This window comes from Aquila chrysaetos, chromosome 2 (assembly GCF_900496995.4).
Source record: "Aquila chrysaetos chrysaetos chromosome 2, bAquChr1.4, whole genome shotgun sequence".
Classification (NCBI taxonomy): domain Eukaryota; kingdom Metazoa; phylum Chordata; class Aves; order Accipitriformes; family Accipitridae; genus Aquila; species Aquila chrysaetos.
Genome location: NC_044005.1, coordinates 9,905,147 through 9,930,955, shown reverse-complemented (window position 1 = coordinate 9,930,955; position 25,809 = coordinate 9,905,147). Strand labels below are relative to the sequence as shown.

The 25,809-nt window shown below is 37.5% G+C and overlaps 1 protein-coding gene across 2 annotated transcripts in view; it reads right to left on the bottom strand.

The window, feature by feature from the left end:
• NUDT14 (nudix hydrolase 14) overlaps positions 1–25,809 on the bottom strand; it is a 65,476-nt gene that overhangs the window by 25,823 nt on the left and 13,844 nt on the right. For both annotated transcript variants that reach the window (XM_030002844.2, XM_030002837.2), the window contains exon 2: positions 9,330–9,373. In XM_030002844.2, coding sequence (XP_029858704.1) covers positions 9,330–9,373 — 44 coding nt within the window. The remainder of the gene's footprint in view (positions 1–9,329; positions 9,374–25,809) is intronic.

Genomic DNA, 25,809 nt, shown 5'->3' with positions numbered 1-25,809 from the left:
TAATTATTTTAGCTTTAAAGTATAAATTTTTCTTCTTGAAGTTTTAAGAATTCAGTTTCTTTGTTCATACAGTGTTGACAAATTGATCTTTCATATTGTTTTCCATGTCAAGACTAGAATACCATCTAGTCTTTTTAAAATACCATGTTTGAGAAACACCCCAGATCAGGATTAAAGCATGTTAGTGAGTAAGTCTCCTTTTTCTTGTTCAAATCAGAAACGACTGCGCTTTCAATTTTAAAGTGATAATCAAAAAACCTAACAATCAAAAGTAATTCTTTGGGAGGATTCATCCTTCAGGAGGGCCTACTTCATCTGAAGTTATTTCAAAATTATTTTTGGTGACCACGAGAAAGAATTGCAGGTAGCCCCTGTGTCACTTTTGTGTTCAAATTAGCCATCCATTTCACAGTTGGACACATCCCTGAAAACTTCTAATGTGGTATCTAAAGTGCTGTCGTCTTCCTTTTATCAGAGCAGCACCTAGTATCTTAAGCCAGAGAAAACAGTCCCTTCATGTTCAGAACAGACATGTAATAAAGCTGTACCCTTTGATTATTCTCCAGTGCAATTCCTTTAGTTTCCCAGAGCTTCAACTATAATGCAGATAGTCCTGAGATTAAATGTGTGTGCTTGCACAATCTTTACTGGTTCATTTAAGTCTTCCTTCAAAGCATTTTACATTTTTCAAAGGCCAACACCAATCCAATTGGCTGCTTAAAATGCAGCCTATTACAAAAGCAAAGCTATAAGCTCCTGACAAAAACATTCAGCCTTTCATACTAATCACAGATAAAGTGGATTTGGCAAAAGATAATTAGAGACGTCTAGAAGACTTCTGTATTCTGATGAAATTTGAACGCTTTCTCCAATACAACGTAAATATATAATACTAAGTAAAACCAGAATAAAGTGGTGAGACACATATGCTTAAGAAAATAAACATTACTTTGGAAAAAATCAAAAGGAAGATTGGTTTCAATAAACTTAACTGCAGCAGGAAGTTGTTCGTGACACCATAAAGCAGGAAGCATATGTTTGGTTAATCATCAGACCGGTGGAAGAATGAATTACGAAGTGTTTAAAAATCCATACACATGCACTTTTAAAACATAATCTCTATCTACTTGTAAAGTAGTAATTTGTACCCAACTAAACAATATGATGCAGGACAACTCCTTTGGAATAAACAATCCTCCCAGCACCCTGTTTTCATATAACAAAGAAAAAAATAGAAAGTAAATTCAACTGCAAAATAAATGAGACATCAAAGCACGTTGCTCTCAATAACATTCTTTAAGTGTCATATCTTGGCCTGTATCCCAGGATACCCTTGGAAATGACACATTGCATCTCAATGGGATTCTTTCAACAAAATATTTTAATAAATAAATTCAGGTTTTATGCTAACTTATTTGATTAAATAAAGCTTTGTGGGCATTATGTGCAACAGATGTTAGAGCCTGATGGGCTTTTGTTCCAATTTCTAATTATTTGTGAAACTGCCATTTATAAATGCTATCACATAAGACAACCAATAAATAATCCATCTAAAAGGCATAAGTATGACTCCATTCTGAAATGGCAAAAATCAAAGTTTTAAAACAGTATCAGGTTTCAAGGACAGCTCACAAAATAAAAAGCTCGAGTGTTCTGCCCTAGCTAAAGTAAGGGACAAACCAGCAATTTTGTTTCTTATCGACCAAAACCCAAATATGAAGTGAATAACACAATCTTTTGCCAGGTATTAAATGTATAGTCTCACTACCATTAGTGAGAAACGTAGACCGAGAAACTGGCAGTTGTTCACATTTTACCTAATTTTCCCATTTCTAGAATAACAATGTCAATAGTTTCCTCTTTTCCAAGAGATATTTTCAGATAAAATTCTAAAACTACAGGCACTCCAATTACAGAACATTTCCTAGCTTTCCTAAGATTATTTCTACCAATCCCAAATGTAGGCCATGACCATGCTACTGTCTCTAGACCATGTAAAAACCTTTGGCACTCTTCAGACAGAACAGGTTTATTTCAAAACCACCTAGAAGCAGAGCGAAGACTCTTCCTGATTTCAGTGACTGTAAGAGAATAAACATATCCACTTATTTTGCATATTATTGCAAATACTAAAAAATGAAATCCCTAAAGCTGTAAAAACAAGATGCCTCTAATCTGGATACCAGAAACCTGTATTTAGAAATTTATGGCTAACCAGCCCAAACTCTTGTGTACCTCCTTAGTTTTAAGAATTTTTATGGATTCCGTTCTTAAAATTAGGCAAATATTTAACTTCCTAATGAAGCAATGCCCTCAATAAAGATTTTATTGCCATTTTACCCTATTTCAGTGATACAGCAGAGAAGAACTTATATGCTATACAGTGCTTTCATATCACATACTCAAAAAGGTGAAATGAGAATCTGAAAATCTGGCTTTTGATTTTGTGTTTCTCTCTGATAACTTTACAGCAAATACATTTATTTTTGCCTCGTTGCTATGATTTTATTTAGATCGGATCCTAAGGTAACAACATAATAAGACATCTTAAAAGACAGTAAATATGCCTGCAGAATTCCTGGCACATAAGCAGAGGATCTGTCAAGTCTTCACTTAAAAAAACCCCCAAAATGAAAAACAAAAAAACACAAGCATTAAGTGCATTTTATTTGCAAATATCATATGCAAACAAATCGTGTAATTACTTGGGTTGAAGGAAACTAATAGGCTACTATGTTTTTTCCTTCTAATACCAGGAAAAAATATCATTATCCTGATAGCATCCTTGATAGACAGATATCAAGTTTAGACCTGAGTGTTTTCAATGACAGTGATTGCAAAATGTGCCTTCCTAGAGTATGTTATTGCCTATTGCTAAAAACAGTTTCTTAGTGTTTAATTTAAAAAATGCTTTCCACATGAGACACCATTTTGTCATTGATTACTGATGAAATTAAATTATTCTGGCCTGCTTTATAACATTCCTTTACATTTTTGTGATAAGTAGTAATTTTTCTCTTCAGTTGTGTTATCCTTTGCACGAACATGCCCAGCCATCATTACCTTCTCTCAGCTATTATTTCCCTAAACTTCTCATCATTTTTGTTGTTTGTTGAACTACATCCAGTTTATTTTAAATGGTGCATTATCTTCTGCACTATCTTTGAAGATAGTCAGGAAAATTCCACACCACTGACACCCCGGAGGAGACATTACCAAGACATACAAGGTTTACAGCACAACAGCACATCATTGCACATAAAAGGCACATGCCACCCAAGAAAGATTTTTTTTTTTTACCTATAAATATGTTAAAAAGCTGTATTTTACCCATTTTAAAGCTACTGTGATAATTCTTGCACAAAGGAGGCATCTGAGTTAAATTTCATGGTGTCTTATAATACACTAGGACATAAACCAGAAAAATACATACAAGATTAAGTTTCCATAAAGCCCAAACGATCTGGCGTATGAAATAGGAGAAGGAATTTAATCCACTCCTATAATGTGGTCAGGGCACATGACTTCCACCCTGTCTCCATAGCTGCCTGCTACAGCCACGGAGCCAGAATAGCAACCCCGGCTCCTGCAGGCCACTGGCGTGGCTCTAGCGACCCATCACCTGGCCGGCTCTGGTGGCCAGGGCCGGGATGCGGCAGGCTCCTGACGCAGCTGTTCAGCAGCAGCGTTCCTCGCTACCCCCGGGCAGGCGCGCTCCCCAACTTCAGCAGCAAGCAGAAGCCCGCGCTCGGCCAGGTAACTTCAGAGCGCAGGGTGACTGGTTGGGTGTATTCACCTTCCCATTCCGAGATATGTTCATTTTTCACTTGCCTCGAGAACCTCTTTCTGTTTACCCCCAGCGCTGGTACCTGCAGGAGACAACATGCCGAAGAGCAGATTGCCTTGGTTTCTTTCCTTCGTCCTGAAAACTCCCTCCTGATGCGAAACTACGCTTTTCAGTTGTCTCTGTAATAGATAAAGTAATAAAGCCTCTTTTCTGAGCAAACTATTAAATTAAATTCGGAATTAATTTGTTCTAAACGTGGAATAAATTAATCTCTTTACTTAAAAGATGCCAGTCTTACAAGGCAGGAATATTGTTTCCTTCTCTTTTTAGAGAGATAAGAAAAGACTCTAAGTTTTTTCCATTAAGAATTTTTAAGTCGGGAACTATTACTGAGCCACTGTGACATGTCTTTGTAGGTAAAAACACGGCATAAAAAGGGTCCAACGCACATGCAGAGTTGTAAGTTTTTTAGTCCAAATGCCTTTTCCTTGTCACCTGATATTTTCAGAGTTGAGAGGAACTCGTGTAACAAACTTGCATGCAATTCAGTCTCCTCAAATTTGTCTTCCTTTAAATGTAGTGTACTTTACAGTGAATTTTTCTGAATTTTAAATAGAGAAGTAGCCATAATTTTGCTTTATATCCATTCACAGTGCAATTGGAAAGCTGTCCTTTTACTTGTCAACTAGCAAAAGGTACGGTTATGTTCCTGTTCTTGAACGTTATTACTCAAAGCACAAAAGCGAGCACATGACTGTACACTGACCTTCATCTGTTCCCAAATTATGTCTTTTAAAAGCCTTGAATCTGTTTAAGGGGAGCTGCTGAAACCTGAAACGAACCTGGTCTATTGCTTTATAAAGTAGATGAATATAAAACTTAAGTATTACATTTCAGGCTATTACTGTACTAAATATAGCAAAATTAGGATGAGGGAGAATATAAGTGGAACATGAGTCTGGTTTTAGAGAATAATTTTTTGTTACAGGCATTGATGATTACTTTGTAATATTTGGTATGTTTCTATTTCCGACAGAAAATCACCATAAATTTGCAGAAGGAAAATGTCCTTCTGATCAAGTCTTTTATTTTAAAAGCAGTGACCTTATAAAAAAATCAACAATCAATTCTTTTATTTTTAAAAGCAGTGACCTTATAAAAAAATCAACAACTCCTCCCCCCGCAAATCACACCACCACAAATTGCTAACTAGTTCCAACAGACCCAAGTCTAAGAAGCATCTTGAAATACACCTTGCATTTAAATTTTTGTTGCTTGCACTCCGCTTGATTTTCATAAGGATATGTTTCATAATGAGCAAACGTATCAGCTGAGTATTCAGAGGAAAAGTAAACTTAATTAGAAAAGCAAGCAGTGCATAAAATAACTGCAGAAAGCATCCTTTGCTGTGTGTCACTGCCTAACACAACAGGCCAGAATTATGTAACACTTACAAGCACAACCTCAATAAACTTGCTCAATAATTACAATTGAAAAGAGGTAATCAAGGATTTTTATTTTTCTTCATTCATTTTTAGTAATCTCCACTGTTGTTTCTAATAACATGATAAAACCTTGCAATGAGCTCTGATAATGTTCATCTGCATGTTTCAAAGAAAGATTAACTTGAATGTTACCCCGCAGGACAAGAATGATAGTAAACGCATTATTTTCCAATAGAAAAATGACTTATAAGTTGACAGATTTCTTGACAAGTTTACAAATTTTTTACAGTTGTCAGATGAGAACAGTAACATCCATTAAGTACTTAATCTACTTATAAAATTGTAGAAACCTTCAGGTCGTAAGAGACTTTTGGAGATCATCTGATCCAACCTCCTGCTCAGAATCAGGCTAACTTCTAAGTTAGGTCTGGTTTCTCAGAGCTTTGTCCAGTCAAGGTTTGAATTTCTGCAAGGATGGAGGTTCCTCAGCCTCTCTGGGCAAAGCGTTTCACGACTTAACTACTTTCCATGGGTATGTCTTTGTGTCCTGGGTCTTCCTTCTGTTACAATTTCAACCTAAATATGGTAAGAAATGCTGCTTCTTTTGTCTATACTGACACTCAGTTGACTTTTGACAGCACAGGTTTTGAAGGTTTGCCTTGGTAACAGTTTATTGTATGACCAGTAATAATTTTGCACAAAACTTTTTTTTTTGGTCTTTAAATGGCATGGAGGGTGTTTTAGGGTGGTTTCGAGGATTCCTGAGAAGCTAAACACACACACACTGACTATAAGGCAAAAAGCAAGCATTTTATTAACTACACACATGCATTACGCTAAGGGTATCTTACAAAGCAAAAAAAAACCCTATTAACATACTGACCCAAGGACTGTGTGTGTTTACCTTCTCGGGAATCTGCGAAACCACCCTAAAACAGAGGGATTGAGAGTAAGCAATTATTTGTTCAGCATAAATTACAAACTATGTAAAGCAGAGGTGACTCCAGTACTGACACTCTAGTTCTGAATTGTCTTGATCTTAAGAAAGCTCAGGAGCCACACACTGTAGACTCAAGCCCAGATCTGCAATAACTAAGAAGAAAGAAAACAAACAAAAAAGTAGTATCTAATAAAAATTCTGCTATTTCAGCTTGTGCTAGCATTATACCCGCTTGCATATGGTTAAATGATCTTGTCCTACTGCAATATATAGTGAGATTTTAAAAGGTGACTCACACTTAAGGCAAACAAAATGACTACTGCAGTCCTCATGTTTTTTGTCTTTGTATAATTTAATCAGCTGTTCATCTGAACAGTTGGAAAGGATAAATTTATACAAAAATAACTTCATCTCTCTTGCTAAATATTTTCCTGTACCAAGTCTATATTCTAATACAAATCTATAGAATATTGGCTTATGTTGACCTCATTTGGAATGAGAAAGAACACTGGGGTCCCAAAGGAACCCAGCATACAAACTCTCAGTTCACTGTCATACAGCAAGGAAGTCAGTCTTAAGCACATGTTTACTTGTGCTGCTGAAAGAGGATGACAGATGAAGACATGAGTTAGGCTCAATGGCTGGTTTTATATGATTAGCACAGTTGTTTTTTTTTATTCAGCATCATTAAATTCATTATACATATCAATTATATGTAAATATATAATATATATATGTGTACTTACAGATCTGGCATTCCAGTGTGTATGTTCAATTTGGGTAAACAGCCTTATTAAAAAAACTTGGAGCATTTAACAGTGTTACAGCATTTTCAGAAGTAAAGTAAGTTTTGAATACTTTTGAAAAAGTATTACAGAAGAGGGATCTTAATTATGGAAAACACCTACAATCTTCCTGAAGAAGACATACACACTAGGAAATCCTGACCAACAGGACATGTGTCCCAGAAACCACTCCTCTTCTTCAAGATTTTATCCTTCATTAAGAGTAATGAACCTCTAAGAGCCCTCAAAGTATGAAGTCATCTACAATCTTCAGCAACTAGACAACATGACTTTTCATATAACTAGCATCACCTACTAAAATACAGTAAAATGTAGGGCTTTAATGCATTATAAGGAGTTTTTGAACCTGACTAATTTATCTGATAATAATTGGCTTCATATTCACAAATAGAGTTTATGTAAAACCATGGATTTCCTATACAGAAAGTTCACATTATTACCTTCGGTGTCAGAAGTTTCATTGAATTTACTTGTGAAAGAGCGTTAGACATTCTACAGTTCAACAGTAGTCACTAAAAAGTTAGGATGGCAGCTGTTGTACATCTGAAGCTAACAAATGTTATGTGACCAGAGATGACTGGCATGACATGTGGCCGTAGCCTTTTTATACAGTTATGTTCTCAACTATTTTAAAAATGTCCACAAAAGTTCTTCAGAAATACTGTTCCCAAGAAGTTCATGGAAAACTGATCCTTTAATATTTACCCCACTCAGTTAGTTGGATATATTCACACATTATCACAGAGCAATAAACTAAAGTTTAAACAAAAATAGTAATACAAATTATTCATCTGGAAGTCATGTTCTCAGCACTGTGACTTGAAGCTGGATTCACTTACTTGAAAGTACAGGGCATATATTAAATTTCCAGCAATCAATTATCATTTCAGCCTTTGTATCTGCGATCATAAATTCAGGCACATGCCCATATGGATAGACAAAGTGCAAAGACAGAACTGTCTTCCAGGCAAATTCCAAAAGCAAGTGTGAAGTTCAGTATCGGAATATCACTCCCTTTTCTGTCCTCACTCTCAAGCAGTACAGGCATTTTTAATCTATCTAATATTTTCCCAGTCTTCCTGGAACTTTTACCTTCATAATCTTTATACTGATAAAAAGTGTTGCTGTCACTTTATGTCCATCCCAGGTACCTCCCCCCAAAAAGACTCACTGTAAGGATTTAGAGGGTTCCAACAGAGAATAATTTCCAAAAATGCTATTGATTTTGCCTACTTATTTCACGCACAAGAAGAATACATCTCTCAACATGGTTCTGGTTGTAAAATCACAATTTCTTTTGCCATTAGTGTTTTGCTACATTTTTTACATTTAATAGATTTAGAAAAGCTTTTTCTAGGGAAATGTTGTTACCTTTGCTTTTTATTTTTATCTTTTAGTACCTGAATTTTCAGTGGCTAGATAAAATATTTATACTTTAAAAAAAGACATATGAATATTTTAGTATTTAATAATTCTGAGAGTGGGTCTGTTTCACATATACCCTACTTATAATTTTGCATGAATGGATATTTGAAGTCAGGAGTTAACTGCTTTTCTTCCCTGATAGGAGAAATACAATTGGAAAGACAGAACAAAGTTGCTGGCCATCCATTTCTTCCTGTGTGCTTAGGAGAGGGTTTTGGTGTACAGAATGGAGGGCCTGGAAGGTTTCAGACATTTGTGAAGTTACTTGAATTAGGCTTTGCCTAGAACATCCATATATAGCAGTGATGGAGAGGATTAAAATAAAAAAGTTAGCATAATACTAGGATTTACTCAAACATAAAACAGAATCTCTACCTTATTCCAAGTAATGGCCAGTGAAAAAAATCAGACAGTATCACCATAACTTTAGATTGCTTTTTAACAGTCTTTATATAAAGGCAATACCTGGCATTGTATAGGTGAGAGAGTATGGTCACATACTTGGCACTAGACCACTTAATGGCACAAATAACAACAGGGTTAAGTATGTGGGGGGCACAGTCCTTCCTTCAGGTGATATATGCACACTCAGAAAATTTCATGCAATCCAAACTTTCAGTTCCATCTTCTATGTAATCATTAAAATGTACAATATATCATGTGTCAATACTCTAATATTTGAAAAGTCAAGCACAGATAAAACTTTCTGAAAACATAATAAACCATGAGGAGAGTTAAAAATTTCTGCTAATTCTGTCTAAAATAGTAGAGAACTACCTGGAAGTATTATACAAGAAGTGAAAACTGAAGAGGAAATTGGAGGAAAAAGAAGTGACTCCACATCAACAAGATGTCACCAATGGAAGAGAATACAGTATGAAATACAACATAAACACAAAAGGAAATAACATGATTCCACCTGTTACCTGTCATGTGTCCTCATAAAATCCCAGAACTTCTTAGTGCCATTCTGGGGAAAAAAAAATAAATAAATGCATCAGTAAAATTAATTCGAAGTGAAAAATGACTATAATGAAATTTAACAAAATTTAACAGGCATTTCTTTGAAAACTTGGTATAGCTGGTTTTATTTATAAGACCATTATTCTGGATTTTGATAGTAAGTATTATAGATACTGAGACCTGTTTTATGACAGTTCAAAATCTTAGATCCACAATACTATGCTGACAACTAACTTAAAGACTATGGTAGTCTTCGGGCCAGATTTTGGCCACAGTATCAACGTCAAATACCCAATCTAATCATTCAGGTGCTAGGAAGCTATAAGCAGCTAAGTTCTAACCAGTAAAATAACCCATAGATCTATGTTCTTCCATGTCCAGAAATGGTCTTAGGAGGACAGCTCAGCACTTACCTCCTAACTAAACTCATTTGGGATCCAGGAACAAGACATCCGTCCCTCTAACCCCTTACAAGGCCCAAAATAGTAGTTTTGTCCATGATATGCCTAACATGAAGAGATCGCACTCCATTCTACACAACAGCTGTTACTCTGCACTGCTTGTGGTGGTGAGGATACTGTCTAACAGTAGGCCTGAAGTCACAGCACTCACCCAAGAACTGGGAGACATAAAATGGATTATTTTCTCAAGTTGGGCCAGTTTCTGTCCTCTGCTATCTTAAAAAGAACGACATCCACTACAGCACAGTTGAAGCTGATCCCTGAAAGTAAGCATTCTTCCAGTTATAATCAACACGTACACAGTTGCTTACATTTATATTCTATCTTCTATAATCACCTATACCAATTCATGCACACCAGTTAACAGACATGTACATAATTCTTTACCCTGCTGATTAGAAATGTGATGGTATTTTTCAGCTGAAATACAATTCAAGAGATTTCACTCCTAGGTCAGTTTTAAGTCTATATAAGGAATCAGTATGCAATCAGAGGAAATTCTTTTGGTTGACACCTTTCTCTTATTAGCAAGGCAAAAACTAGACTTGCTGAAAACCTACATACCTAAAATATGCTTAATGTGAAAAGCAGCACAAGCTCTCTATTATAAAGTATGGTTAAATGGATAATCAAACACTGAGCAACTGGTTAATGATTTAAAGCAGGTAAATGTGAGCAGTGAAAGAAGAATCAAGTTCAGTTGGTGGGTAAAGGTGCCAACCAATATAGACAGGCCCTTCAGCTCTATTACAGATGTCATGGCTACCAAGTACACAACAGCTGGTGGGGATTAGATAACAAGCACTCTGGTTCAGAGAGTAAGCTCCTGAGCTTTATGAGTTTACCAAGCTTTTTGGAAGAGTGACTGTTTGCTTGCTAGCTGGGTTTTTCTTCATTCCCACAACTCTAATTATAAACAGTTGTTCACCTCAAGAGAAACTCTAGTGTACTCTTCCGCTGGTGTCGGTGCATACCTTCTGTTAGGACTGACAGGAATCAAACGTGTGCATTAGAAGAGAAGTCCTGTCATTGTTTAAATGCAATATAATGTTGAAAGAGGAATAAAGACAGCAAATTCTCAGTGTGAACTGAAATACTAAAGCTGCTGTTTATCAAGCTGGGTGTATATCCAATCCATTCCACCTGGTGAGAGATAGAGGAACAACTTTGAAAGGACTATGATACAACACACAGTTGCAACACATGAACCTAATAGCATAGGCTATATTGTGTGGTAAGATAATTTAAGGTATTAAATGTGTAACGTGCTCAATCCTTTTGTAGGTTTATTTCCACCTGTAAGACATGTATTTGTGGGACTTTCTCGTTTGCAGATTGCTGTGCAATTTTCCATTTGACATGACTGAGTTGGGAAACTGCGGATCAATGATAATGTCTTCTGCATGTACCTTCATATTGCTTTTCCAATTTCAACCTTCCCCTGCCCCAAATGGTAAGATGTGCTACCATCATCCATTCTCCCTTCGTAGTGTCCACTTGGGAGAAATGCAGGTGTCCAGCTGATGGAGAAGACAAAAAAGGCTGAATCAATGCTCTCCTTACATTAATTTAGGCTATTAGTCCTGTGATACTACTTCCTAACGTATGATCCCAGCAACAATCTTCCTGGCTCTTTCCTCCTGCCATCATTTTGCAAATTATAGAACCTGATTGCTTTGGAGCACTTATGAAAGGGTTTCAAATAGCTGAGGAAAATTACACCCTAGAGAGTCATCCTCATCCAGATGGGATACATCAGATTTGAATGACCTCTTCTCAAGGATGAGCTCCGTTAGCATTAACAGAACCTACCTCACAGACATGCACGTAATTTTTAACTGAAAGTAAAAAAAAAGGAACTAAAAAGAAATTAGTCAGAAAATAAAATCTATATTTTCTATTTTCCAAGTGGCTGGACAGCACATAAAGCGCTTTCCCTAGAACATGATTTGATTAGTTTAAGACCCAAATTCAAAACAAGCCACAGGCTAAACTAATTTGAGTCTGTCCATTCAAGATGTTGGTTATCATCATATACTCTGACTGGACAATGTTTGTTAAGCTATTTTCTGCCTGTATTTGAATAAAAAATTATTTCATATGATCAACCTGCACCTGTCCAAATAAATAAATCAATAAACAAATGAAACATTCCAACATCTCATTGTTTACAGTGGCAGAAACTCAAATGAGCCCCATTCATGCCCTATTGTCCAAGTCAAATGTAATCTGAACCCAACCGTATGGAGTTGAGTTTCTATTGTACCCAATGCGCGGTTCTTTCCTAACAGTCTAGTATGAAGGTTGCTAATTATTAATAGCATGTAAACAGTTACCAATGGTTCTTATGCTGCTTTACATACTTTACAGAACATTAATTCTAACCAGTTTCTAACCAACTATATCAAGCTGTATGTAATATCTCTATCTTCTCTTTAAAACAAAAATATTAATTGCTGAAACTGATCAAGATTCATGCTTTTAAAAGCGAAGTAGCCATGATTACTTGTTAAACTGTTCCATTCCCTATATCCTGGCCTTTGACAATGCTCTCCTATCACCACAGTTACAGATAGTTGGAAAGAATTAAAGGTATCAAAGGTCAACATCACTCCCAAAAAAGAGAAGTATCTTTGTGAAACACAAAAGCTCTCTCAAACCCTTAACGCTCTTCATTTTAATAAACATATATATTTGCATTATTATAAAATAGTCCATTCTCTAGAGTCTAATAAGGAACAATCAAAGTATCTCTCAATGAAGTGAGAGAAGTAAGTATAATTGATCGCTGGGAGGTCTAAACACTGACAACAGGAAGGAGAAAAAAGTGTGTTTTTACATTTGAGAAAGATTTAAAAAATTATTCTTCAAATAGGAAATGTGTCCTGTGATGTTTTATAAAGACAAACATGTCAAAAGTTATTTTATGTTAATTTTTATCTGTTCAGAACAGCAGTTCTGATACTGCAACAACCTTGTATAACACGTACTTGATTTGGTAAATCTTTAATCACAAAGTAATCACACTCTAGTTCTGTGCTCAGTGATTGGGTTCTGCGATGTTGCAATGCTGAACTAGTACATATAGTATGTGTAAATTAATAAAGCTGTAATCCAAGAGAGGCAGCATGTGGGACAACTTCGTTTCATATTACACAGAATACAGATTACTTACATAAGCAAAAATTGCATAAGAAAGCCGTATCAGGTCAGATGAGATGTCCATCCTGCCTAGTATCCTGTCTCTAACAGCAAAAGGAAAATTTAAGAACAGAGGAAGCATACAGCAATGCCTCCCAAGAATACTCTTCCAAGCCTTTGACAAAAGACAGCTGAAGGGTGTCAAAAGACAATCCCTCAAAAAGGCATCCAAATTAAACACAGTCCTCCCCCAACCCCAAAAAGCAAGTACAAATAGACATTTCTATACCATCTCCATGTGCAAGAGTGTGTCATAAGTCCTGCTCATCTTGTCTGTAAGACTGACCTGATAATGGTATTGACAACTTAGAACTACAACAGTATGCTACCAGCTTGACAGTCTGCACAAGCAAAACTCAATCCCTTTTGGTTCAAGTGATTCCAGGACAACCATGCATTGCAAAGAGTTCTCTGCTAGACAAGTGTTGACAGTGGATGCAAGTTCAGCAGATGTGACTCCTACCAGCAGAGAGCTGTTTATGATGCCACCCATACTTGATCTCAACATTCTCAGTCCTGCTTCCATCCTTGAAATCTTTTTCCTAAGACTCTTCCTGCACCTGCTCATTGCGATAATTACAGGCAGAAGCCCGTTCACACCGTCTGTTATGGATAAGTTGGATTTGTCTGCAGCCTATAATCAAAATACCATTCTTTTTCCCACCTACACTCTCTGTCTCTGGCTAAAATGCCTTAAGAACCACTGCACCAGGGATATCACTGTCATCTGCTTTCTTCCACTGTCTTAGGCAATATAATGTCTGAACAACATGTCAAATTGCTGTCAGGATACCTACGGGAAGGATAACTTTTGCTTACTAGATAAACTCACCTAAGACTTATCCCAGGCTAGCCAATCAAGAAGATAAAAAGAACAGCTTATGCTAACGATGTAGGAAGAAACATTCACTGGCACTGATCTTATGGTGATACCGGGTGTGCTCCACATGTGACAGACCCTGGACATGCTCTGAAACAAGTCGCCTGGGAGTTTCCCTCTACTCTTCATTTGCAGCAGCTTGAATGACTTTCTCCCTCTTTTCCCTGAGGGCAGCACCCATACACGGTCCGCCACCTGAGAAGCTCTTGAACCAGCTCATACGTCAGGTAAATGTGTCTCCACATGTACCAATAGTCAGTCTTATACTGATACCATCCTGGGTCTTCAAAAAACCCCCAAACCAAACAAACCAGCCCCCCCTCAGTCTGGCTGTGGTCTCTACTGTTGAGTACAGCCCTGCTGGGACTCACAACAATTCCTCTGTAGATGCAGCTTTTTCAAATGGATGGAATAAATACTTAAACACAATTTTAGAGAGACAGATGTAGGCCTTTCCTCAAGGACCATCTCCAAGGACTCTCCCAAAGAATGGGCTCTGTTTAGAAATAATAGAAGTGAATTAGAGCTGTGGTGCCCCAGTTATAAATAAGAAGACCTACACCCTTCCAATGCTACTGAGTTTCGAGATGAGGAAGAGAAAGGGATAGTGGTGCAGCAGACGATGCCATGCAGCTAAAGGTAACCTAGGTACAGTGCCACACTAAGGGCTGACATAGCAGGAGTCTGTAAAATCATGACAGACATGGAGATGGTGAATGTGAACCAATTATTCACTATTTCTCATAAAATAGAAGCACTATGTCATAGTTGGCTACCTGAGGAGAAAGGGCTAAGTCTTATATGAGCACTGATCTATCTCCTTTCAAGGAACCAGTGCTGAAGTCTAGCAGCTGCACAGAGAAGTTTGCCTTGCTTGTTTTATGTATAAAACAATTAACTGATAGCTTCTGAAACACCTACATGCAAACTGTATTACGTGTATGTTTTAAACACGCATAATTAAAGTTTTATACTTCTTAGATTTTATTAAAAGTTTTATTCTGAGAGTAAACTGAAAACATGTTAGTGTAACAGGTGCAAGAACTCTCACAAAACCACTTTAAATGCTTCCTTTATGTAATAATTGCTTCAGAACATCCCGTGAGGGTGTCTAAAATAAATCCTCAACACACAGGTTTACAGTAACAGATTTCCTGTAGTTACTCCGTTGGGAGTTCAGACCATTCAACAAATCAAAATTTACGTTGGATTTGCACTGATTTAAATGACTTCTTGTAATGAGCTCTGGACAGACAACACGTGACTGAAGCAGAAACGATCTTTACCCAAAATCTACTTAAAGCTTCTCCTATCTTATTTGCCTTATTTAAATATTTAATAATTTAAAAAGTGACTGAATTAAAGGCACTGCCCCATGTCATCTCCAATGTTTATCCACAGAAAACTTCTGCCTGGACAGACAAAGCCAAAGTGGCCAAGAACTGTAAAGTCACACCAAAACCACCTCAGTAAAAAGGGTTCATACCTTCTATTACAGATTTTTAAGGACACTGGTTAACAGGCCGCACAGGCAGATCACTTAAAATGCTGGAGATATATGCCCCAAATAAGAAACGAACTTCACATATGCCACTAAAAGAGAAAAAAAATCTGTCTGTGACAATGATTAACTTCTTACTGTTTACATTACAGGAGAGACAACATGACGTTTGGCGACCCATTGTGATACGCACTAAACATATGTAGTGGGAACAGTTCCTGCTCAATGATCTTACAATTCAGTTAGAGCCCAGACAAAAGTTGGTGTAAACAAACAGAGGCAGTTAAGGAAAAATGACAAATACATTATGGTATAGATAAGCTACATGCACAGGTTATGAGGGTTAAAATGACAAACAACAGTCATGATCCCCTAGCCTCTACCAGTTGGACTGGGTTTAAAGCAGTCATCCAAGAAGCAAATGTTCCATGTTTGTGTAAAAATCCAACTCGAGAAGTTGAAGCAATTGTAACATAAAAATAACTCTGTCCTCATTGCTCCATTTACTCTGTTTCCACACTCCTAAGACACAAAAGCAGTTAATGTCCTTAATGCAAAGGGATTATGACCATTCTTGATGCAATAAAATAACAACACTATAGGTAAAGAAAAACAGATAAGAGAATTAATTGGCAAATAACGGTCTTAAACCAGAGTCAGCAAAGCCAAGCAAGTGTGCGGTCTCTGTTTAATGATTTACATGTAACAAAACAGTAAAACTCCCTAGAGGAATAATCAGGTTTTGTTTTTTCTGTTCTCAATTTTTTTTTAAAAAGCTATAACAGTATGTTTTTCTTTAAAAACACATGTAAAACTTGCTTTTCTATTGCACTCGTCTTCACATTCAACCAATCTTCTATAAATTTATCTACACAGTTTAATATCAAAGTGCACAGCAATGCCTCTATCTGGAAATTCACTACTCATTCTCTTGTTGAGGTGTCTACTTGTTGCCCAGAACCGCATGGCAAGAGAACACCAAACTTGTCACTTATTAGATTGGTTTTCATCAGGTTAATCCAGATGAGCAGCATGCTTGAGGAATCAAGTAACTGATTCATGAAGACAGACAAAAATCTGCACCAACGCAGCCAGCTCCTACAACCTCCTGCCACCTTTATTTCCTTTAGTGGTCTTAGCTTAATGCTTTTCAGTCATATTCACCTTTTTATGACCAATAAAAGCTGCCAAGAGGTAAATTCACAGTAAACCCAACTCAGTAATTCAGTACTTCTTGATTTATAAAATATATGCTCCTACAATGGGAAAATATGCCCTGAAGATATGCATTAGCTGCTGCTTCTCCTTGAGTCACAGTTCTTTGGCTAAACAAAGCGGACTTCCCCACCCAGCAATACAGGAGACACTGGATGCTAAAAGTTAAGCCCTCATCCCTCTGTAAATGAACGTTTCCCTTCCTTTCTCCACCTGCTACAGAAGAAGTGCTCCTATCAGCTGAGATTTCCTTGTTACATTTCTTTTTTCATTTTAATGGAATCTGATGTCACAACTGTAGCCGTTTTCAGTGGAAACGTATGAGGATTTATAATCTAATATAAACCATTTCTTGCCAGCTGAATTATTAATGCTATAACTCTTTGTTATATATAATCAATACCTAATGTTTCCAGTGTCCACAACGATGTGCCCACAGAAGCTGTACTTCCAGGACAAACTCAGGACTGAATACTTTATGCTTTTCACTTTCCTATCATACAATTAGTGACTGTATTGGGTTTGTGTGGCAAGGTTTTTGGTAGCGGGGGGGGTTACAGGGTGGCTTCTGTGAGAAGCTGCTGGAAGCTTCCCCTATGTCCGACAGAGCCAAAGCCAGACAGCTCCAAGATGGACCCGCTGCCGGCCGAGGCTGAGCCCATCAGCGATGGTTGTAGCACCGCTGGGATAACATATTTAAGAAGGGAAAAAAGTTGCGGCGGGCACAGAAATGGCAGCCGGAGAGAGGAGTGAGAACACGTAAGATAAACAACCCTGCAGACCCCCAGGTCAGTGAAGAAGGAGGGGGAGGAGGTGCCCCAGGTGCCGGAGCAGAGATTCCCCTGCAGCCCGTGGGGAAGACCATGGTGAGGCAGGCTGTCCCCCTGCAGCCCAGGGAGGTCCACGGTGGAGCAGATATCCACCTGCAGCCCCTGGAGGACCCCACGCCGGAGCAGGGGGATGCCCGAAGGAGGCTGTAACCCCATGGGAAGCCCACACTGGAGGAGGCTCCTGGCAGGACTTGTGACCCCGCGGGGGACCCACGCTGGAGCAGTCTGTGCCTGAAGGACTGCAGCCCGTGGAAGGGACCCACGCTGGAGCAGGGGAAGAGTGAGGAGTCCTCCCCCTGAGGAGGAAGAAGCGGCGGAGACAACGTGTGATGAACTGACCCCAACCCCCATTCCCCGTCCCCCTGCACTGCTGGGCGGAGGAGGTAGAGAAAACCGGCAGTTGAGCCTGGGAAGAAGGAAGGGGTGGGGGGAAGGTGTTTTTAAGATTTGGTTTTATTTCTCATTACCCTACTCTGATTTGATTGGTAATAAATTAAACTAATTTCCCCAAGTCGAGTCTGTTTTGCCCGTGACAGTAACTGGTGAGTGATCTCCCCAGCCTTATCTCAACCCACAAGCCTTTCATTATATTTTCTGTCCCCTGTCCAGCTGAGGAGAGGAGTGATAGAGCGGCTTTGGTGGGCACCTGGCATCCAGCCAGGGTCAACCCACCACAGTGAACAAATTACCTTGCACTGTCTGAATATTTTTCATAGTATTTTCAGCACTATGCCACACACACAAATTATGTAAATAAATAAAAAAATAAACCACCAGCTTTGACCCCCAAAAATCCATAGTTTGGGATTTTTTTAAAGAAGTAAAGTGTTAATAGTCAACACGATAGTGTGGAACCTGTATGAAGAACAGAAATAAAACAGAGAAAGGTAACTAAAGCAAGTTTGGACTTGTGAAGTTTTCCAAATAAGAATAAAATAAAATACCTGTCCCATACCCTTTAAACGTTTCATTGCTTCCTGTTGAATATTTTTATTGGATTAATAAGTTAGCGGGGTGTTTTTTTGTTTACAGAAGCTAGACAGCTGCCATGCTGTATCTAAAAATCTTCTTCATCCACAAAAAAAAACAGTGCAAAGGAACAGTCAAAAATTCAAGGACAATTAATATTCAACTTTTTCATCTAAAAGAAAAGCCGTGTCCTGAACAGACTATTTTGCATATGAAATCTGTCTGAAATAATGACTTATCATAGGTTTTTTGTCTCCTTTAAAGGTTTGATTTGTCATGAGCAGGGAGAAAGCTGTCTTCTTTTTATATAATTAGAAGTTTCATAGAAAGTATTACATATCTTTCAAAATGAAAGGAAGCACTTTTAGCTGGCAAAACCCCATGCAACTCAATTGAAAAAAAAACCCCCAAAACCCCCAAAAATTAATTCTAATTTGCATTAGTTGAGTGCCTGGCCCTTTTTTTTTCCTTTTGAATGTATACATCAGTATTAGGGAACTGTCTTATGCTTGGCTACCATACTACATAACTAGTAATTTAAATGCAAAGTGTTGGTGTTAAACTCACTCAGTCCTAGGGTACAGTCCTGTAACACTGTAAGTCAATTTAAATCCAGGCTGCCCCTTTTTCCACCCCAGCTGCACATGTCCGTTCTACCCCTACCCCATCATTGACATCTGTATAACTACACAGCAAGCTGGTTCTGGGAACTGATCTGATTAAAAAAAAAAAAAAATGCTTTACAATAAAAACTGGTGAAAAAATTGATTTTTAGTAGTCAACATGAATGTAATGCCATTATATACATACCAAGTTTTCACCAATGACTATTAAACAGAACAGCCTTGGTCTATTCAAAATTACTCCAAGAGGATAGAGATGTATCTGATAAGGAGCATTCTAGAGAAAGACATATGCACACAAAAAAGCCTGAATTACAATTTCAGTCCACACCCACTAATCCATTCCATCAGACTGCACACGCTGGAGTAAATGAAGCCTCATCTTCAAAAGCAATTTGCAGAATTACTTGCTGATGTTGAAGAACTACTTCAAAGGAGTTTAAGTGTTATGGAATTTTACTGTTTTTTAAACAAGCCACTGTTTAAGCTCAGGAGGAAGGGGGGGTGAGTGTTTGTTTTTTAAACAAAGCTTGTAAGATTTCATTACTAAACTACCCAGAATGTTTATTTTAAAAGCACCATGATTACAAATAATGGCATTTTCCAGTTTTTAACTTACCCCTATTCAAATGTTTCAGTTAGAAATGACTGGTTTTAGTGTTTCTGTGGAATCTGCATCCAAAAATACACAAACCGATGACTTTTCAACAACATTAAAAATGAACATTCTATCTGAAGTACAAATACTACTGCTGCTAATTGGCTTTAATTGCCAATATTAACAATTTCAGAAGTAAGATTAAGCTAGCAAAGTTCATGGGGACAAATCATGCTATACACTCAAGAACAACACGGCAGCTCCAGCTGACACAGCAGTTCTGAGCAGGGCAGAGCAAAGCAAAGTTGCTGCAGTCTCCACTACACTCATTTTATGCACAAGGATCTTGAACAAGAGACAGAGGTGCTCAGCTCTATGTGATAGCAAACTCTTTGAAGCATGGACTGGACTTCTTGTCTGAAATTAGCTGGAAGACACAAAGGTACTTCTCGAAGAAATCATAATGTATACCAGTGGAGACCACACCAGGGATACCTCAAGAGACATAAAACCTAAGGTCATAAACTGTAATTTTTACAACCCATATCAATTTTCTCTTCAAAGTGAGCGTTATTCTGGTAGGAGTTTGTAATGAAACTGCAAACAGATGGTTATGGCAATAGAGTTTACTGTTCAAAGGTGCAATTTTTTCACACTTTAGGAGGTAAAATAAACAATGGAGAATGCATTAATTTATTCAACTGTTAATGCAATACTGGGCCAAGCCACTTTGTTCATTTTATGTACATCAACTGCCAGAACAATTACAACTAAGATACTTGATGTGTAAGTAAACTTTCTCATATAATCCTCTGGAAGTTTACTTTTCAGGTCACAGTTTGTTTTTTGTGTGTACTTTTCAACAATGGAGTTGTTACAGTTTAGCTTGGCATTCAGCTATCAGTAAGATCACTTACCTTTGAATGAAATTTATAAAACATGAGAATTAAGCATATATAAGTACACTAAATTAAGTCAAATCTCCTTTCTCGCCTTGTTTTTCTGTTTTTAGTACACATCATTAGTAAGAACAATTGCATATACATATCAAACACGCTTTATTTCAAGGCAAATACATAGTAGCATACTGAAATCTATACTACAAAGAATAAGGATATGGTGCTTGCGTTAAGAAACACGATATGCACAAAGGTCAAATTTATGACTTTTCTCACATCATTTTACTGCCAGGTCAGCATATAATTTAAGGTTATAAGTTGAGATACAGATGGGGCTTTCCTAGTACTAAGTTAACTCCAATTCTGGCAAAAGGAACCGACTGCTAGTAGGTAAGAGTTTTCAGACTCTAGAGTTATTGTATATAAATGACTAAATTTAAAGCAAGTATTAAACTGCTCTTTTACTTAAATTCCTGTCATATTATTGAATTTTGCTGCATGTATTTTCCCATTTTCACTAAACTGTGTTTTCCCTTTGAAGTCTATGACACACTTTATTTTGCAGGGATAAAAGGAACATACACTTTCCATATTTACAAAATTACTAACACTACTTTTTCCACAAAGTTATAGTAAAACAGGAAATCTGAAACTTTGACTGGACATAGTTAAGGAATATATTCCTAATAATGAAAGATGTTTTAACAGAGATAATATCATTCACAAACTGTGCATTCAGCTGATGTCACAGCAAAATACTTTTCTGTAAATAATTACTGTACTTTCAAACAGTTGTATTACACATCTCACAGAGCCACTTATATCCATAGTTGCTGAAAACCTGCACAGCAAAGGCTATTTTTGTAATCTTTTCCCTATATTTTTCGGTTACTGTTAAAGAAAAAAATCTCACACAATTTGCAATAACTATTTATTTGCAAAATTACTATCAAAAGGACAAAAACTCAGGAAATTTAAATGACTGATTTCTTTTGCCATACTTTCTGCTTAATCTGACCTAAATCAGCACTTCCATCAAAATAGTATCATCCTCCCTTTCCCTGCTTTCTGCACAGTCTCCTGCATGCAAACAGCAAAAACATTTCTGCAACCACACACTGAGCCACACTAAAGACGTCACCCAGTGCCTAAACCAACTCAGCACAAAAAAGCTTCTCCGTTGCCAGTCACGTTGCCACTGCATAAAGGTATGTGCCACACAAAAGACGGGACAACTGTACCTGTAATTTCATGTCTCACATTCTACAATTCTGATCTGCCAAATAATTAAGGACATACTAGACTTGATGATGTTCAAGGGGATTAATACATATATCTTTGATGAAGATCAGAAGCTAGAAGCAATTGAGACAATTGTCCTGGGTAAAACATGATCAGAAATTGTAACATTTTGTCTTCTGAATTCTGTACCAGGACAAGCAAAAGTGATACTAACATTAAAAGCACATCTCTGTGGAAAAGAAGCATGGAGTATTTTTTTTCAATTTATTGTACACATTACACATCCAGTGAGCATTAAGGGAAATGAAAAATAAAACTCCCTGAACAACCTAAGAGGCTGAGAAACACAGATCCAGGAGGCACATCTGCTGGCTCCAGCTCAGAGAGTAAAAGCCAAGGAAATACCTCAACCAGAGAGCTGCTGAGAACTCCTAGGTGTTCTGTGTTTCATTTCTTTTTCTGGAGTTTTCCCTATTTGTATAACTTGTTACATATTCATTTAGTTAGAAACAAACAAACAAACATGGCCTTTGTAGTTAGTAATAAATGAATCTGGGGAATGAGACATGGGTTCATATCCCTCCTCCTATTTATAATAATTCATGAACAACTCCAAAAGACGAGATTTAAGAAAGTACTTTGTAGCATTCAATAACCTTCACTTTTAAGGCACTCATTAGAAAGATGGATGATCTGAATTTAGACTTTACTCTGAACCACTGTCATTTCAGGCAAACACCAGAACTCCCAAATAACATCTAAACACCTTCACTGAATAATGTATATTCTGTGGTGGGATTTAAACTGCAATATTTGTCCTAAGATTACAAAACTATTTCTGCTCTGCTACCTGATGGAGCCTTAGTGAAATTCAGTGAGACTGATTCCTGCAAATTCCTTTGGAAAATGGCACTTAGACTCCTAAGTCACTAAAGATAACATCTTCCAAACTGCTAAATTTTATTGGTTTAAAATTTTTTTAAAGAGACCACAAGAATGAAAAACCTCTCCAGGAAACCTGTTTTAATCTTTTCTGGTCCATTGGCAGCTGATTCTTTTGACCACAGAGTTATCAAGATAAAGGGCCTGACTGTGAAATTTCAGGCTAGTGTTATTTAATGACAGGCAGGGGAATTAATTCCGCACTTGCCTTAACATACCTAGATCAATTATGTCTGTAGTAGCTGTTTCAAGACAGAGTGAGATTGAGTACAAAGTACCCATTTCGAGTCCAAGACGTCACAGTAGATGAGAAATCTCACTTGATATTCTTGAACTCCTTCCTGTACTCCTCTTGTGTGCTCATTAGTCAAAATACCCTTTCAACCCCTTAGGAAGAGGACTCTCCAAATGATACATACTGGACAAACACTTCTTTGGTCCAAATCACATTCCCACAACTCGTGATTGCCGTGACCACTGACTGGTACAGCACCCCAAAGAATTTGGGACTGCTGAAGACAACCTCATGTAAAATCTCTGACTCAGAGAGACATTCAGCCCACTGACTTCGCCAGGATTTAGGGCTCTCACCTCATCTCTGCAGGCACAGCAGGGAGAGAAGCAAACACAAGTATAGTAAGTAGAAGGAGAAAATGAATGTTAAAATCATCAGTCCCAAGGCAACCACTACGCCTACAAGCATAATTTCTTCTTTGCTACCCTAGGTCATGACCCTCATCCAAAAGAGGAAGGAAAGAAACTGTCCTTTCATCATTAATTTCACTATGCCATTCAGGAAAACAACACTGACAATACCATAAAACCACAGTTTAAGTTGCCACTGGTATTTCAGCCAAATGCTAATCACCACCATCAATTGTCTAATATTTCTCATTACCTCTTTATTCATTCTAACAAATTCTACTGCAACTTATACAGGGTCTGATTAAAATCTTCTCTGGTTGACAAAGAGCCAGCATAAAAAAAAAACTATCCCCCTTCTACCACAGTACTGGACCACTCCATATTTAGATACATAATAAAGCTGCATTCAAAAACTATGCAGTTGATGAATGCTGTTCTAATTTCAGAAACAAAAACTACTGACTATGCCACCTGAAGCAGAACACTGGTAAGAAAACGCCTGTGTATAAACTGTTGTATCATTAAAATTGGATTAAAAAAAAACACAACACAGAAAACAATCCGTCATGCATAACTTCAAAGTTACTTGGTTTTGCAAATGCACCTGTAAAGCAATAGTGTGGATCACATAAGTATGATTTTAAAGAGTCATTAACTAATCTATTCATTTATTTATAATTTATGAAGGACAAAATATTTCTGATGCAGTATTCAAATCAATGCAGGAACAATATAGCTCAATGAACTGTACATCTTGCATCACACACCAGTCTGGCACACGCCAACAAAAAACCAGCATTAACAGGATTGACCAAGGTTAGCAAGCAGCACTCGGGAGATCCCAAGTTTCAACACAGTTGGGAACAAAGCCAGGTGCAGCACCATGGTGTCTCCATGGTGAAGTAAGAGCAGGGAAGGATGCCTCCTACACACCAAGTCTCATAGGAAGTTAGGGTTACCGCTTACTGCAAGTGTTTTCATAGACAAGGTCCGGGGATTTTTAGCATGTCTCCTCAGCAGTACTGAATACTGTAAGCATGTTAAAACTGTTTATTGCCATTTCTGTTGGCTCTTTCAGCAGAATACCAAGACACCTTAAGCTCTAAGACTTCACCCTGAGCATGCAATGGCATGAACCCAGCATATACAGAAGAGCCTAAAATCTTAGTTAAAGAATGAAGGTCACAAATTCACTCCACAGACTCAGCAGGGCTGCTCTGAGAATGAAGAATTAACTTCCACAAGTACTACAGACAATTACACACCTTCCCTTGCAAGAGCAAGACACACTTCTCTGACTAAAAAGAATACAAAACACAGCACTGCAGAAAGTTGTTTCTTTTCTCTTTCATCCTCTCCCCAAGGCACAACTGTTAGGTGTGGTTTGTCATCCCACTTAAAGGAGTACTGGAAGGCATGCCACTGCTCTATCATAAGGGCCGGAGAAGAATGTACAGACAGAGGCGAGGGAATACACAATGCCAACTGGCATTCACCTGGGTTTTTTTTGAGAAATACTTCAAAAGCAAATATTCCAACAGTTTTTCCGTTTAGTGAAATAGTTTCCCTGACTAGCTTTTTTCAGCCCCTGGGTGTGATTAAATTTCTACTCTCCCACCCCCCAACATAATTCTTACACTTAAATCTTGACATTCATATTATTACTTTTACAAATTAATCTTTCTCTATGGTGTGTACCATAATGCTCTAGGGAGGCTCACACGTTCCCCTGAGTCTTGTGAGAGCTCTGCCAAGAGGTTTTAACTCCTAGACAGATCAAAGAGAAAGTAACAAGATAAAAAGAAACAGGGTTCTCCAGACTGACAGGTCAACCGTCTCTCCTCAACAAGAAAAAAAGGATGGTTTACAGAAACAAACAGGGAGACAATCAGGTTTCAAATTTGACGGAACTGTCCCATAAAGTAGTATAGTAGTCATTTCTGTACTAATGATTACTGATTGGTTTCACTGAATAGGAGGCCAATAATCTCACGTTATTCTTTAACTTATATGAGTGGTACACATCAGATGAGTTACAGATCAAATTTTAGGCCGTACAAACTGCAGTGCTCTGGAAATGTAATTCAAAAGAGCAACACAAGCGTTGCAGACAAAGCAAGCCAGAAACTGCCTACCTATGTCCAATGTTTTGAAGTGTCAGAAATGTTAAAACACTGAAAGCAGACCTAAGCTAAGTGCAGACCTACATATGAAATTCTAAGACAGATTTGCCAAAAGACTTGATAGCCAACTTTTCTTCTAATCCTGCTGCTTCAAAAGCTCAACAAGCTTAAATGACCAAATAATAACAAAGGTATGTCTTAAAGCCAAAACAAAAATGAATGAAGCCAACAGTGATAGTTTATTTCAGCAGTTCAAGATAAGAATATATACAAAAGCTACATAGGTTCATATCCTAAATAAATTTTTAAATTAT